Source organism: Balaenoptera physalus (genome assembly GCF_965194825.1).
Source record: "Balaenoptera physalus genome assembly, chromosome: 17".
Classification (NCBI taxonomy): Eukaryota; Metazoa; Chordata; class Mammalia; order Artiodactyla; family Balaenopteridae; genus Balaenoptera; species Balaenoptera physalus.
This window is the reverse complement of record NC_138895.1, coordinates 25098186-25110537: the sequence shown is the minus strand read 5'-3', so window position 1 is coordinate 25110537 and position 12352 is coordinate 25098186. Positions and strand designations below refer to the sequence as shown.

General features: G+C 43.5%; 2 protein-coding genes across 2 annotated transcripts; both read right to left on the bottom strand.

The window, feature by feature from the left end:
• Positions 1 to 49: 49 nt before the first annotated feature.
• On the bottom strand, positions 50 to 4410 carry FABP5 (fatty acid binding protein 5). The gene is made up of 4 exons (XM_082432900.1): positions 4251 to 4410; positions 1728 to 1900; positions 1243 to 1344; positions 50 to 296 (listed from the first exon to the last, which is right to left on the bottom strand). Exons 1-4 carry the CDS (start codon positions 4327 to 4329, stop codon positions 243 to 245), a joined length of 408 nt encoding a protein of 135 aa, XP_082289026.1. The 5' UTR covers positions 4330 to 4410; the 3' UTR covers positions 50 to 242.
• A 71-nt stretch (positions 4411 to 4481) lies between these two features.
• On the bottom strand, positions 4482 to 10730 carry LOC309646507 (uncharacterized protein). The gene is made up of 3 exons (XM_082432906.1): positions 10567 to 10730; positions 7977 to 8113; positions 4482 to 5438 (listed from the first exon to the last, which is right to left on the bottom strand). The coding sequence occupies exons 2-3, from the start codon at positions 8080 to 8082 to the stop codon at positions 5107 to 5109; spliced, it is 438 nt and encodes a 145-aa protein (XP_082289032.1). The 5' UTR covers positions 8083 to 8113; positions 10567 to 10730; the 3' UTR covers positions 4482 to 5106.
• Positions 10731 to 12352: the final 1622 nt, after the last annotated feature.

Below are 12352 nucleotides of genomic sequence, written 5' to 3'. Positions count from 1 at the left end.
AAACTCATCACTAAATTCCTATAAAGCTTAAAAAAACATGCAAAACTGGTACAGCACAAACAGATTTATTTACTAACCAAAGAGATGATCCTAATTAAACCAACACTGAAATAGTTAAAGTAAAATGTTTGTGATAAAGATAATTGAACATAGTAATGAAAAACAAAACAGTATGGAGATTTGCTCATTGAACTGAGCTTTTTCATCCTCGCAGCTTCCTATCCAAAATGATGATGAAATTTTTACTCTACTTTTTCATAGACCCGAGTACAGGTGACATTGTTCATGACACATACCTAGGAGAAAGAGTGATATTAGAAGAGTCAGGTTAGTCTTACATCACAGAGCAATGGTAATAGTTAAATGCTAGGACCACAACCCTACAAAACGTTGTAATCTACTTCATAGACGAAGAAAATGCACTTTAGGATTCCTGGGTTTGAAAAGCTAGAACCTGTTACTTTGCTTATGACGTGCATATGCTTAACTGAAAACTAAATATTGATTTGCAATATCTAAACTATTCATTCAGTCTCAGCAAATACTATTCCTCATACTGAAGAAGCAGAAAAACGTATGCCCAAGATTATATAGACATTTTTTTACAAATTGAAGGTTTGTGGCAACCCTGCATTGAGCAAGTGTATTGGCGCCATTTTTCCAACATCATTTGCTCACTTCCTGTCTCTGTGTCACACGTTACTAATTCTCACAATATTTCAAACTTTTTCATTATTATTATATTGGTTTTGGTGATCAGTGATTAGTGATCTTTGGTATTACTATTGTAATTTGGGGGCAGTTATTAGCAATAAAGTATTTTTGTAATTGAGGTATGTATATTGTTTTTTCAGACATAAGGCTATTGCACACTTAACATAATAGTATAAACATAACTTATATGCACTGGGAAACCAAAAAATTCACATGACTCACTTTATTGTGATACTCAGTTTATTGCGGTGGTCTGGAATCGAACCTGCTATATCTCTGAAGTGTGCCTGTACTGTAAATGTAGCAGCAGAGCATGAACTAAACCCAGCTCGTGCTACATCCTCTAGTACATCATCTCACTTCTCTATCTCTACAAAGGGCTTTCTCAGTTATTAGTGTTTTGTATGTACCTTGTTGCTTTGCAGTTTTTTTCTTTCCAAACTTAGTTCTCCTGCTCATGATCAGTGATACAGAACACCTATGTGAACTATGAATTCAAACAAGAAGCGCAATATGTCAGACACTTACCACCATTAATTTTCCATCTTCCAGTTTTCTTGTTATTGTGCTTTCCTTTCCATCCCATTCCTGACGTTGAACCAATGCGCCATCTGTAAAGTTGCAGACAGTCTGCCAAAATAAAGTATACTTTTTAATCTTCCAAAGCACAGTAAAAGAGAGTTTCTGTGACTCATAACCTCCTTAACCAACATTTTTTTCATCTTTTCCCTTCCGAGTCTACTTCATTAGCCCATACTGATTTCATTCGTAATACAGTCTATGCTTTTCAATCTAGATGCACATAAGAGATACGCACTCTTTCTCGTGTCCCTTAAACTATTTTTACAAAATAGACTACGTTGTGAAGCTGGTACTTTCACTAATTTGTCACAACTCAATTCATAAAACAACTTGTAACTTTTTCATTAAGTTCTTGCCTGGAATCAGTAAGACTGTTATTAATAGAATCTATCATTCTAGAAGCTTCTGTGATATTATAAGTTAGGACTGACCTGAGTTTTTCTGCCATCAGCTGTAGTCTCTTCAAACTTCTCTCCCAGGATGCAGGAAAACTGTGTTGTTTTCAAAGCGCTCTCACTTTTTATGGTGAGGTTTTTACCATCAGAAGTGATGATACAGTCCGGTTTGGCCATTGCACCCATTTTTCGCAGAGCTATCCCCACTCCTGTAGAATGTTATATCATGTTAAACAACAGGAGGACCAGAGTTATAGTTTACATAATAAAAGCAGCAATTCAATTGTAATCACTATGCTGTGCATATTTTCACTTATTCACTTATCAATAACAACCGTGAACACATATCCAGTGCTCACCATGTGCTCATACTTGACATATATTATTCATGGCAGCCTTACGACAACCTTGTGGAAGGGGGATACACTGTCTCCATTTTACAGATGAGAAGATGGGGCACTGATGTAACTTACTCAAGCTCATTCAGCTAGGGAGGGAGGGGGCTGGGAACCAACACTGCAGGCAGGCCGTGGGCCTCCAAATAGCTCCACCACCATGCTCTGCTGGCTTTCAGAAAGTTAGGGAAGATATCTGAACTTCTACAATGTCCTCAATTCTGCCAACCATTGTATTCTATGACTCCAGCACACAGTCTGGCACATAAAAGGCCCCTGATAAATATTTGATTAGCAGACTATACAAAATCAACATTGATCCTGAGATACTCAAATTACACAAAGTTTTAAGAGTTAACTGCACAATCATAATGCTAGCAAACAGGAAAAATCTTACCCTCAAATAGAGTAAATATTTCAGAGCTGTGTAACTCAATTACTGTATTGATATATTTAATTTATAATCTGTGTATTTCCCCTTAATGTTAACATTTAGTAGGAAACTTAGCTCTAGGCGAAATCTCAGTTTCACAAATGAGGAGATTCAACCTAAACAGAGTAACTGACTTGATGATGAACACTCAGCCAGGCTTGAAATGTCCCCGTGAAGCCTTCTCTTTTGCCAGCTCAAGGCTGGTGCCTTGTTTTGTTAAAGTCATTATTTATTCTCACTTTGGACAAATAAAGGGCTCTGCTCTTCCTCCACCTTGATTGTTCTCTAATGAATTGAGCCTTGACAACCTTCATGACTCCAGAACTCTGGAAACCAGCCATCTGATAAACACATTTGCTTTCAATGGGCAGAGAAACAGCCTTCTCCGGCCCTCACACATGTGAACAAACACAAATGTGTTTCTTCGATTTGAGCACGTTAGGTGGCTTTACTCACAGGATCATAAAGACACTCAAGATTCACCACAGAACCAGCCTTAACCAGACACTGTCTTGCATAAAGGTTAGTGAAGGTGTGTTTCTCAAGTACCTCAGGGCCTAGGTCTTTGCAGTGACTTCTGCACCAGAAAGCAGGCATATTAACATTTGTGGGAGGGCGGCTTCTAAAGCATCCCCACAGCCCCAGCAGTTGTCTCAGATAGGATCTTTGCCATGCCTCACCACCCCACTTCCTAGGGGCCTGTGACAAAGGTTCATCTTTGTTTGCCAGTCTACCCAATGTCTCAACCAGCATGCAATCGTTGTCACCGGCTCAGGAAAAAGACAGGAGAAAATTCAGCACTATTTTGAGTGACACCTTGAATCTTCCTACAGAGACTCATCCTTCCTTGGAAGGCTTCTAATAAGTCAAGTGCCTTCTGCAAAGCCACGGCCATCTTGGATGTGGGAGGAAAGCAGCCGCAGGAGGGACCGGCAGTTTCTGACCGCGGTTTCCCAACAAAGCCTCTCTGCCCTCCACCCTCTAGACACAGAGGCCAGGGCCGCGCCGCACTGCCTCCCCATCCCCGGCTCGTCCCACAGGCCACCCGCCAACAGGGCAGCGCCGCCAGTGCCACGCCTCTGAGCGCCGCTCTGGGGCGTGGAGGCGAGGATGCCCCGATGCTCCCGGGGGAGCCGTGCCAACCCAAAGGGCCCGGCGCACCCGGAGAGGGCGGGTGGGGGACCTGCGGGGAGGGGAGATGCAGCCGAGAGCGGAATGGAAGCTGAAGCAGTAGCCCGGTTCAGACCCTCTAAAGGGTTTCTGCTAGAAACCGCGTCCCGGGAAGAGGGAGGGGACCCCGCGCGCCATCTAGGAACAAAGATGCGACACGGTGGGCAAGGCGAGTGGGTGCGGCCACGACGGAGCGAGTGCGAGTGGGAGGACGGGGGCAGGATTAGGGAGGACGAGTCGTGGAGGAAGAAAAATAGGGAAAGTTAAGAGGGCTGCCTGAAGGGGTCGAAAGAAGTGAAGTTTGGGGTGGGAGGGGGGTGAGCGCGCCAAAGGCAGGGAGCAAGTGCGGTGGTGCCCAGGGGAAAGCAGCAGAGAGCGGGGCAGACCGAGAGGCCCACGCTCTCCCCACCCCTCGCCCGTGATGGAGGTGGAAGAGGATAACGGGGTCGGGGATAGGCAGCCAAGCATGCCCAGCCTCTGAGCCCAGCACACCGAAGGGGACCTAGGGACAGACAGACACGCACGTGCCACGTTGCAGCGCCGCATGGTAGGGAAACTCACCTACTTCCTTCATGTATTCGTCAAAGCCTTTGCTCTCTACTAAGCACCATCTTCCTACCAGCTGCTGAATGGTGGCCATGGTGGGCGCGGGCGGGCGAGCGGGCAGAGTAAGCGAAGGAGGGTCGGACGCCGGGAACCTGGCGTGCGGACGCCAACCCACCGCGGCTGCTTTATAAAGGCGGAGCGCGCGCGGGGCGGTGCCCGGCGGCCAATGAGAGGAGCGCCTCTCCCGCCCGCCCCCCCGCCTCCGGGCCTCGCTCCCGGGGTCCAGGCGTGCAAACCCGCTCCACCTGTCCCGGCCGCGAGGACTCCTCCGGCGCCTCCTGCAAGCAGGGACTCGCCCGGCGCGCCCCACGCCACCCCGGACGCCAGCCCCTGCACTTTCCCGCGCCTCCTTACGCCCAGGAAGCCAGCGGGGCTACCGGCGGACCCGGCCCGCCTCTCCCGGGCCCACTGATCCCACGTCAAGCTGCCGCCCTTCTTCCGTTCAAAACACCCCCAAAGAATCGATTAGCCTTCGCTCCGCTCTAATGGCAGGAATTGATTGATCGGTAGTTTGATTGATCGATTGATAAACTTCTTTGCCTCACTAGTCACTGCTCGCAGACAGGGGGCAAACCCGCATCCCACACCCTCCTGAGACAACCCGTTCTCCCCACCCTCAGGCCACTCCCGGACCAAATGGGGCCTCAGGATGGGTGTATACCTGAATTGAGTTAGACCATTTTATCAGAAAGTGCTGGGTGGATGGAGATGTCCCAGGAAGTTGGTTTTCCAAACTCAGACTCTGTAGCAGGTATCAGCTTAAGTGACTGCCACTGCTATTAAATGTTCTCATTCGAGTATGTTTTATTATTTATATTTTCAGTTTCCCCTCAGGCTCCCAAGTCTTTAGATTCCAGCGCTTTTCCTCTTCACCTTTAATCATAATAATACCCTGTGTTTGTACGTAGAACGTTATACTTTTCAAAGTGTGCTTGTCGCAGTATCTTACTTTGTGCTCTTGGGTTTCTGTGGGAGCGAGTTGGGATGAGGTGAGGAAATTGCCACACAGAGAGGGTAGCCAACTTGATGAGGATAAGGTCCGTTTACTGAGTGCCTCCTTGCTGGATGCTGTACTTCCTGGCTCCTTTATATCCATTAACTGATCTCTACTAGATTTCTGCTGAAGAATATTATCCCAATTTTCTGAAAGAGAAATAAGGCAGGGAAAGTTTGCAGAGTGGCGGAACCAGAATGCCTGTTCAGATCCTTCTCACTCTAGACCTTGTGAAATAGGTCCACACCTGGCTGCCTCTGGCTCACTCTCCTCCTCAAGGGATTAAGAGTAGAGGCTACAGGGGCTGCCCTTCCCTGGTGGCACAGTGGTTGAGAATCTGCCTGCCAGTGCAGGGGACATGGGTTCGAGCCCTGGTCTGGGAAGATCCCACGTGCCGCGGAGCAGCTGGGCCCGTGAGCCACAATTACTGAGGCTGCGCGTCTGGAGCCTGTGCTCCGCAACAGGAGAGGCCCAGATAGTGGGGGGCCCGCGCACCGCGATGAAGAGTGGCCCCCACTCGCCGCAATTAGAGAAAGCCCTCGCACAGAAACGAAGACCCAACACAGCCATAAGTTAATTAATTAATTAATTAAAAAAATAAAAAAGAGTAGAGGCTACAGTCCCCTGCACTATTCCAAGACACTAGCTCTTGTACCTTCCTTAACAAACTGAAATCTGAGCTTGGTTTCTTATCTCCCCGCGTGCCTCAGGACATTTACTCCCCACTCCCCACTGTAGCCCTTTCAAGTTCCTGCCCTAATTTAGGGTCATCTCAGTTTTCCTTGTGGTACCATTTTAGTACTGACTGACTCAGGCCATGCAGTTGTGCCACTAAGGGCCGGTACGTTGCACACCTGAGGCTCTACTGCTCAGCAAACATTCACATTCTGAGGGCAGCTGAGCGCGTCATTTGCTCAGCAAAGCAAGTGCTGGCTTCCAGACACTTAGCACGGCCCGCTGCCCCTCCTCCTGGAGAAGCAGTTCCTACATGTTTGGACTTGCTTTCTTAATGTGCTAATTCAGAATGTTTTGTCCATTTTTGTATAGAATATGGTAATAATAGCCAGGACTCAGTACCGGAATACTAATTTTTAGATTATCATAGTCAACCATGCTATAGAACTATCAGAAGGAAATTGGCACTATAGTACTAAATACTCAGGTACTTAAATTGTTTTTATACCAGAGGCATTACCCAAAACTTAACTTTTAAGCACACTCTTTGATGTGATGAGTGTTTGAATGAAAAATGTCCCTGCCGTATCAGTAAACAAAGGATGTTGCAACCATCAAGCCCTCAGCCACAGCAGCGCCCAGACTGTGCGCCCTGAGGGGATTCAGGGTGGAAAAAAGAAAAACAATGGCCCTAGATAGTTAAGGCACTTGTCAAAGGTGTGATTTTAATAGCCCAGACTCTTGCATCTTCCCATATATAGAAAAGCGTTACATTTGTTAACTTGAGATGTCTGGTTTTCTTTAATTAACAGTAGTCTTCTGGTGCTCTATCTGGTTTTTGTTGCAAAAATTCCTCTATATCTTGGCTCCTCCCTTCCCTCTTTGGAGCAGTCCCTCAGAGCTATTGGAGAGCCTGTCTTCCAGGCTTAAGTCCTCAGAAACTCCACCAAATAAAATGTAATTCTCAACTTTTAGGTCGTGCATTTTTTTCAGTTGACAAGTGGAAACAATCCTTTCGTGGTTAAAACGCGTCAACAAACATAAGAGATATAGGCCAAAATGCCTGTTACTGTCTCTCATGGAACAAATAGGAAGGGCACTGTGATTGCTCTGCTACTGTGGGCAACACACTTAATCCCTTGTTCTCTGATGCCTCTCATCCCTATTACAAATACAGAGAGATATTGAAGTCAATTATTTCTAAGGGACCTCAAGCTCAAAATTCAGATTCCCTTCCTTTCTTAAGAATACTAGTAATGGATTACAAGCTCTGAAAAACAGAGTACTTTCTTAACCTGCTAATTAAAGTCCTGTTCTAGACTACTTAACTTGAACCCAGTATAAGTGTAAAAACCAAAACTGTTGTGAAAACAAATCTGATTAAAGTCTTGTATGACTTTACGGGACTGTGGACAAAGAATATCGCCTGCTGGGACACGGGTTCGAGCCCTGGTCTGGGAAGAACCCACATGCCGCGGAGCAACTAGGCCTGTGAGCCACAACTACTGAGCCTGCGCATCTGGAGCCTGTGCTCCGCAGCAAGAGAGGCCACGATAGTGAGAGGCCCGTGCACCGCGATGAAGAGTGGCCCCCGCTCGCCGCAACTAGAGAAAGCCCAGAAACGAAGACCCAACACAGCCAAAAATGAATATAAAAAATAAATTAATTAATTAATAATAAGAAAAAAAAAAGAATATCGCCTGCTATTTCAGTAAACAGAGGATGTTGCTGTGGCCATAAAGCCGCCCCCGATGTGTGCTCTGAAGGGATTCAGGATGGAGGGAAAACAGCATCTTGGCCCTAAGTAGTTTAGGTGCATAGCAAAAGAATAATTTCAATGAGCCCAGACTCTTGCATCTTCCCATACAGAGAAAAGCACTAAAATCATTAACTCGAGATGTCTGTTTTTTTTGTGTTTAGCAGTAATCTTTTGATATTCAACTACATGGTTTTGTTTGTTTGTTTGTTTTTTTACCGGCACAAACTCCTCTATATCCTGGTTCCTCCCTTACCTCTTTGGAGCGGTCCCTCAGAGCTATCTGAGAGGCTGTATCCCAGGCTTAAGTCCTCAGAAAGTCCTCTGAATAAAACATAATTCTCAACTTTTAGGTTGTGCATTTTTTTCAGTCGACGGGATGGTTGAGTATCTCTTCATTGGAAAAAGGGAGGAGAATTACCACTTGATTGAGATTAATTACATTACAGTACAAGGAACAAGGGACAACAGTTTTATCCTAGCCTATCCTTACAAACAGAAGGAACTGTGCTGGTCATTAGTTTTAGTGGCAGCACAGAGACAGTATAGGTGTCACATCATGTGTTCCTTCATGCTGGAGGATAATCACACATTATTCTTGTAGATGAAAATGGTTGAAGAATCCTGAATTACTAGCGACTCTTCCCCCAGTGGCTCTGGTAGACTACTAGTTATAAGACAGATGCAATTTTCTTTAATATCTCTAAACCCCAGTTTTCTCATCTATGGAATTAAGGAGGTAAGGATTAGACTAATTAATTTCTTAGAATCCTTTCAGTTTATGAAGTACTCCTGCAGTAGTTGATAGCCCTGAAAAATACACTCAAAATTACTCTATTTCCACCTAGTGGTAAAATGGAGTATTTCTCGCAGGTTTTCTTTGATAAGTGTCAGTAGCTTCCACAAATCGCACACATACTGTTGGTGTATGTCGTGTAATTTTGCTTAAGACAAGTTCCCAGCTGCAGTTTGTATAGATGAATGTACATTCCACAAAGTTAGTTATAATGTATAATCGTTTCCTAGGACAGCAAGCATTGGTGGCCTAGAAGCACATAGCTGGTAGAAAAAGAGAGAGCATCACATTAAATGAATCATTGCAGAGATTACACAAAGCAATCCGTGTTCAAACCATTGAGTCTTGTCTAAGTACATGCCCAGATGAATCCAAGAAGGAGGAGGAAAAGCAAAGTGATCACTATAAGGCATTACTTCTCAAATTTTAGTATGCAAATCACCAGGGGATCTTGTTAAAAATACAGAATCTGACTTAGTAGGTCTCTGGGCATAAGATCGTGCATTTCTAATGAACTCCCAGGTGATGCCAGTTCTTGGGTCTGTTCGCCTGCCCACTTCAATTTATACCCTTAAGTTATATCAAACTTAAAGGTATAAATTGAACAGCATGTAGTGAAATGTTGGCTTTATTCTCCCATACGTTTTCCCCATGTTGTCTTGTCTCTTGTGTTCCTGAATTCCTGCTTTACAGCAATAGTTTCTCAGTTGAATGACTCACTGTTAATAATGAGAAACCAATCTGAGTTTCCAATAAACCACATTCTGTTCTCTAGGTTGGCTAAACGCCATGATTTCCTACAGGAACTGGGGGCTGAGTGGGTGTTATCATTGAGGACAACCATGATCTTGGTTTGGCTCTATTTTAGAAGGTGGATAAAGAATATTTGTGTCACAAATCTCATGTCTTGTCATCTATCTTGTAGCTTCAAAATAATAGTTAATCCTTCAGGACAAAGCTGAGGTTCCTAATGGCCTTTCTGCCCTGATAGATTAGCAGAACTGAACACAGTGTTTGTGGCACAGTGCAAGATATGGTGCTTATGGGTCCCAGTTAGCCTTGGGACAGGTCTGACTGATGCTTGTTCTCCTGTTGTAATTATAAACAGTACTCTCTTTCACTCCAAGTATCTCAAATTGAATGATGTTGGGTGAAGAGTTGTGAAATGTTAATTCTCACCTATCAGGCAGTTCCAAAGCCTAAATTTCAAGTATGACATTATCATGGGACTCTAGTATCATCTAATGTAAAACCTGAAGGTTGCCTTACAGGAGGGAAGAAAGGCTGTGAGGCATAACCAGTCCTTCTCTATTCACCTGACCTTACACAAATATGTCATGTGCGCACTGCTCCGCTTACCCGCAAAAGGCAAGCACACGACAGACTCCTTTGATTCAAGTCAGCCTGCATTTTTAGACCACCTAACAATTATGTGGAATAGGAGGTAGTCCTTGTCTTCAAGGAGTTTGTCACCTAAGCTTGCACCAGTTAAGGAACTGCATTCATATATTTTTTTAAATTTAATCAACATTTAGTAAAATTGTTCAACACATTCTGAAAATTCTCAAGTATTAAATGTCTTTGAAAATATCAGATAAATTCATCTGATAACATGAGGTGAATTTTCCAAGAAGTTACCACAGAGTCTTTTGCGGGGGGTGAGCTGCGTATATCATCCGTCCTAATTGCTTTCAATTGTATCTGGAAACTCTAGATTTTTGATGGTTTGTTTGTTGGTGTGCTAGTTTGAACAGGTCATCTCTTTGGCAGGAACAAAGTGGGTGTACTAATGATCCGTCCTGTTTAAAACTAATGTGCCAAATGCCACAAAGCCACCTGAGGTAACCTGTGCTCAGATTAGAAAGACCTTGTCTAAGGAATACTGGGTTAGAGATTGTGAAGCAACCCACATCAGTACCCAGCTCTTCCTTTGTTTTAGAGTTAGTGCATCACCAAGTGAACCATAAACAGACACTTGGCTGTCCCTAAGGTTGTCGCATGTGGTGAGATACACAACCTGCACGGTAAAATCTGCCAGTGTACGACTCACAACAGGGATTCTCCACCACCCCGGCCACGCTGGGTAAGGATCAGAAAATCCTGCTGTGTTCCCTTTCTCGTGTCATCGACATCCTCTTTTGCGAGAAGAGACTCAGAAGCAAAGCTTAATGATTTTCCCACACATCCTCTGATACCTCTGTCTTTCCATAGAAATTATAGGTGGATCCTAGGGAGAGAATATGGCTCTGTTATGACAAGTTTTATTGCATTTATCGCACAATATAAAATAGTATCACTTCTGCAGCTATATTAGCAGCACATCATACAAAGTAATAAAAACTCTAGTCAGTCAAGAAAGACAGATAAAGGTACCATAACAAATCCTCTGAGAAGCCACAGACCCAAACCAGTCTTGAAACTGAAGCCTTAAACTTGTCTTGCAACCTTAAACTGAAATAGATCCTGGAACTCCCTTCTCATCTACTATTCTAGAATAGGGCCAGTTTCTGGAAACAGGAAAGAATGTCACTTACCAGTGTCTCTTTGAACATTACTTACTATATGAAAGTCACCTTATGCCACTTACTATACAAAAAAAAAAAGGTTTTTTTCAAATTGAATATCTCTCCATTGTATTGTATTTTTGCATTTTGGTTGACATGATCATTGCTGAGATATATTTATAGAAACAGAAGTTGGGCTCCATTACAGAACAAAACATCATAACTGCCTAATATCTCGTTTGAAAGCAAGTGGGGATGTAAGTCAGAATTGGAAACAAGATAAAAATCACTTCAGAATTCAACAAACCTTTTATTAATCACTTTCCAGTAGACATGAATCTTGTGAAGAATGTAACAAGTTTCCTTTTGTTTTCATCTTTCCTGAGCAAGTGGCAGCAGCTCCACATTTCATAGAGCAAGGCTCCAGTTCTTTCGCACACTGACTTTCACAACCCCAAGCCTTAAGGCCTGGGTGCTCTGAGAGAATCGAACTAGTTCAAGTCAGTTATGCATATTGAGAAGTAAAACTTGATCTCTGGTGCCCACACCCAAGTCACAGAATTTTTATTTGCATATTTTGGCAGTAATTTCTGGTTGGACCTGATCTCTGCCCAATTAGCGGTTATTAGTCGAGCAGACGTATTATAAGTAAATCCTTTAAAGTTATATAGTTTCACTTCTGAATAGGGATGTGTGACTTGAATTCAGAACTAAAGGAAAATCTTAAAATCTTCAAGTTTGCAGGAATTATAGATGCCTTCTACTTCAACGTAAGTCCATTAAGCAGCGGCATAGCACAGGGAGATCAGCTCGGTTCTTTGTGACCACCTAGAGGGGTGGGATAAGGAGGGTGGGAGGGAGGGAGATGCAAGAGGGAAGAGATATGGGGACATATGTATATGTATAACTGATTCACTTTGTTATAAAGCAGAAACTGACACACCATTGTAAAGCAATTATACTCCAATAAAGATGTTAAAAAAAAAAAAATGAAGGTAGGAGAATTTTCTTTTTTTTTTTTGTCTCATCCAAGCCAAAATATTATTTATCAAAATAAAACTAATGACCTATTATGGTTATTGAATTTCTAGAGCCATTTTGCCAAAAGCAAGCAAAGTATTTGTGGTATTCACACCAAAGCTCAACCAAAGTAGTGGTCAGAAGAGCCATTGTGATAGATCTTTATGAGCCCTCATTTATCAGAAATTTCAATATCATTTATTATTTGAGAAGAAGCCAGATTTCCAGTTGCGCAGAGCAATCTATAGCATACAAGAGGCTGGGTGAATCATAAAATAGTAACTATAGACCAAAGATTTAGGTTGTACATGG

Bases quoted from the DNA above. Each gene is read 5' to 3' on its own strand.
- FABP5 (XM_082432900.1), bottom strand. From the start codon at position 4,329: ATGGCCACCATTCAGCAGCTGGTAGGAAGATGGTGCTTAGTAGAGAGC. The intron at 1,901-4,250 runs GTGAGTTTCCCT...AACATTCTACAG, and splicing joins CGAATACATGAAGGAAGTAG to GAGTGGGGATAGCTCTGCGA. The intron at 297-1,242 runs GTAAGTGTCTGA...TCTTTCTCCTAG, and splicing joins AAGATGGAAAATTAATGGTG to GTATGTGTCATGAACAATGT.
- LOC309646507 (XM_082432906.1), bottom strand. From the start codon at position 8,082: ATGCACAACCTAAAAGTTGAGAATTATGTTTTATTCAGAGGACTTTCT. The intron at 5,439-7,976 runs GTAAGGGAGGAA...TTTCTCTTTCAG, and splicing joins TGAGGGACCGCTCCAAAGAG to AAAATTGGGATAATATTCTT.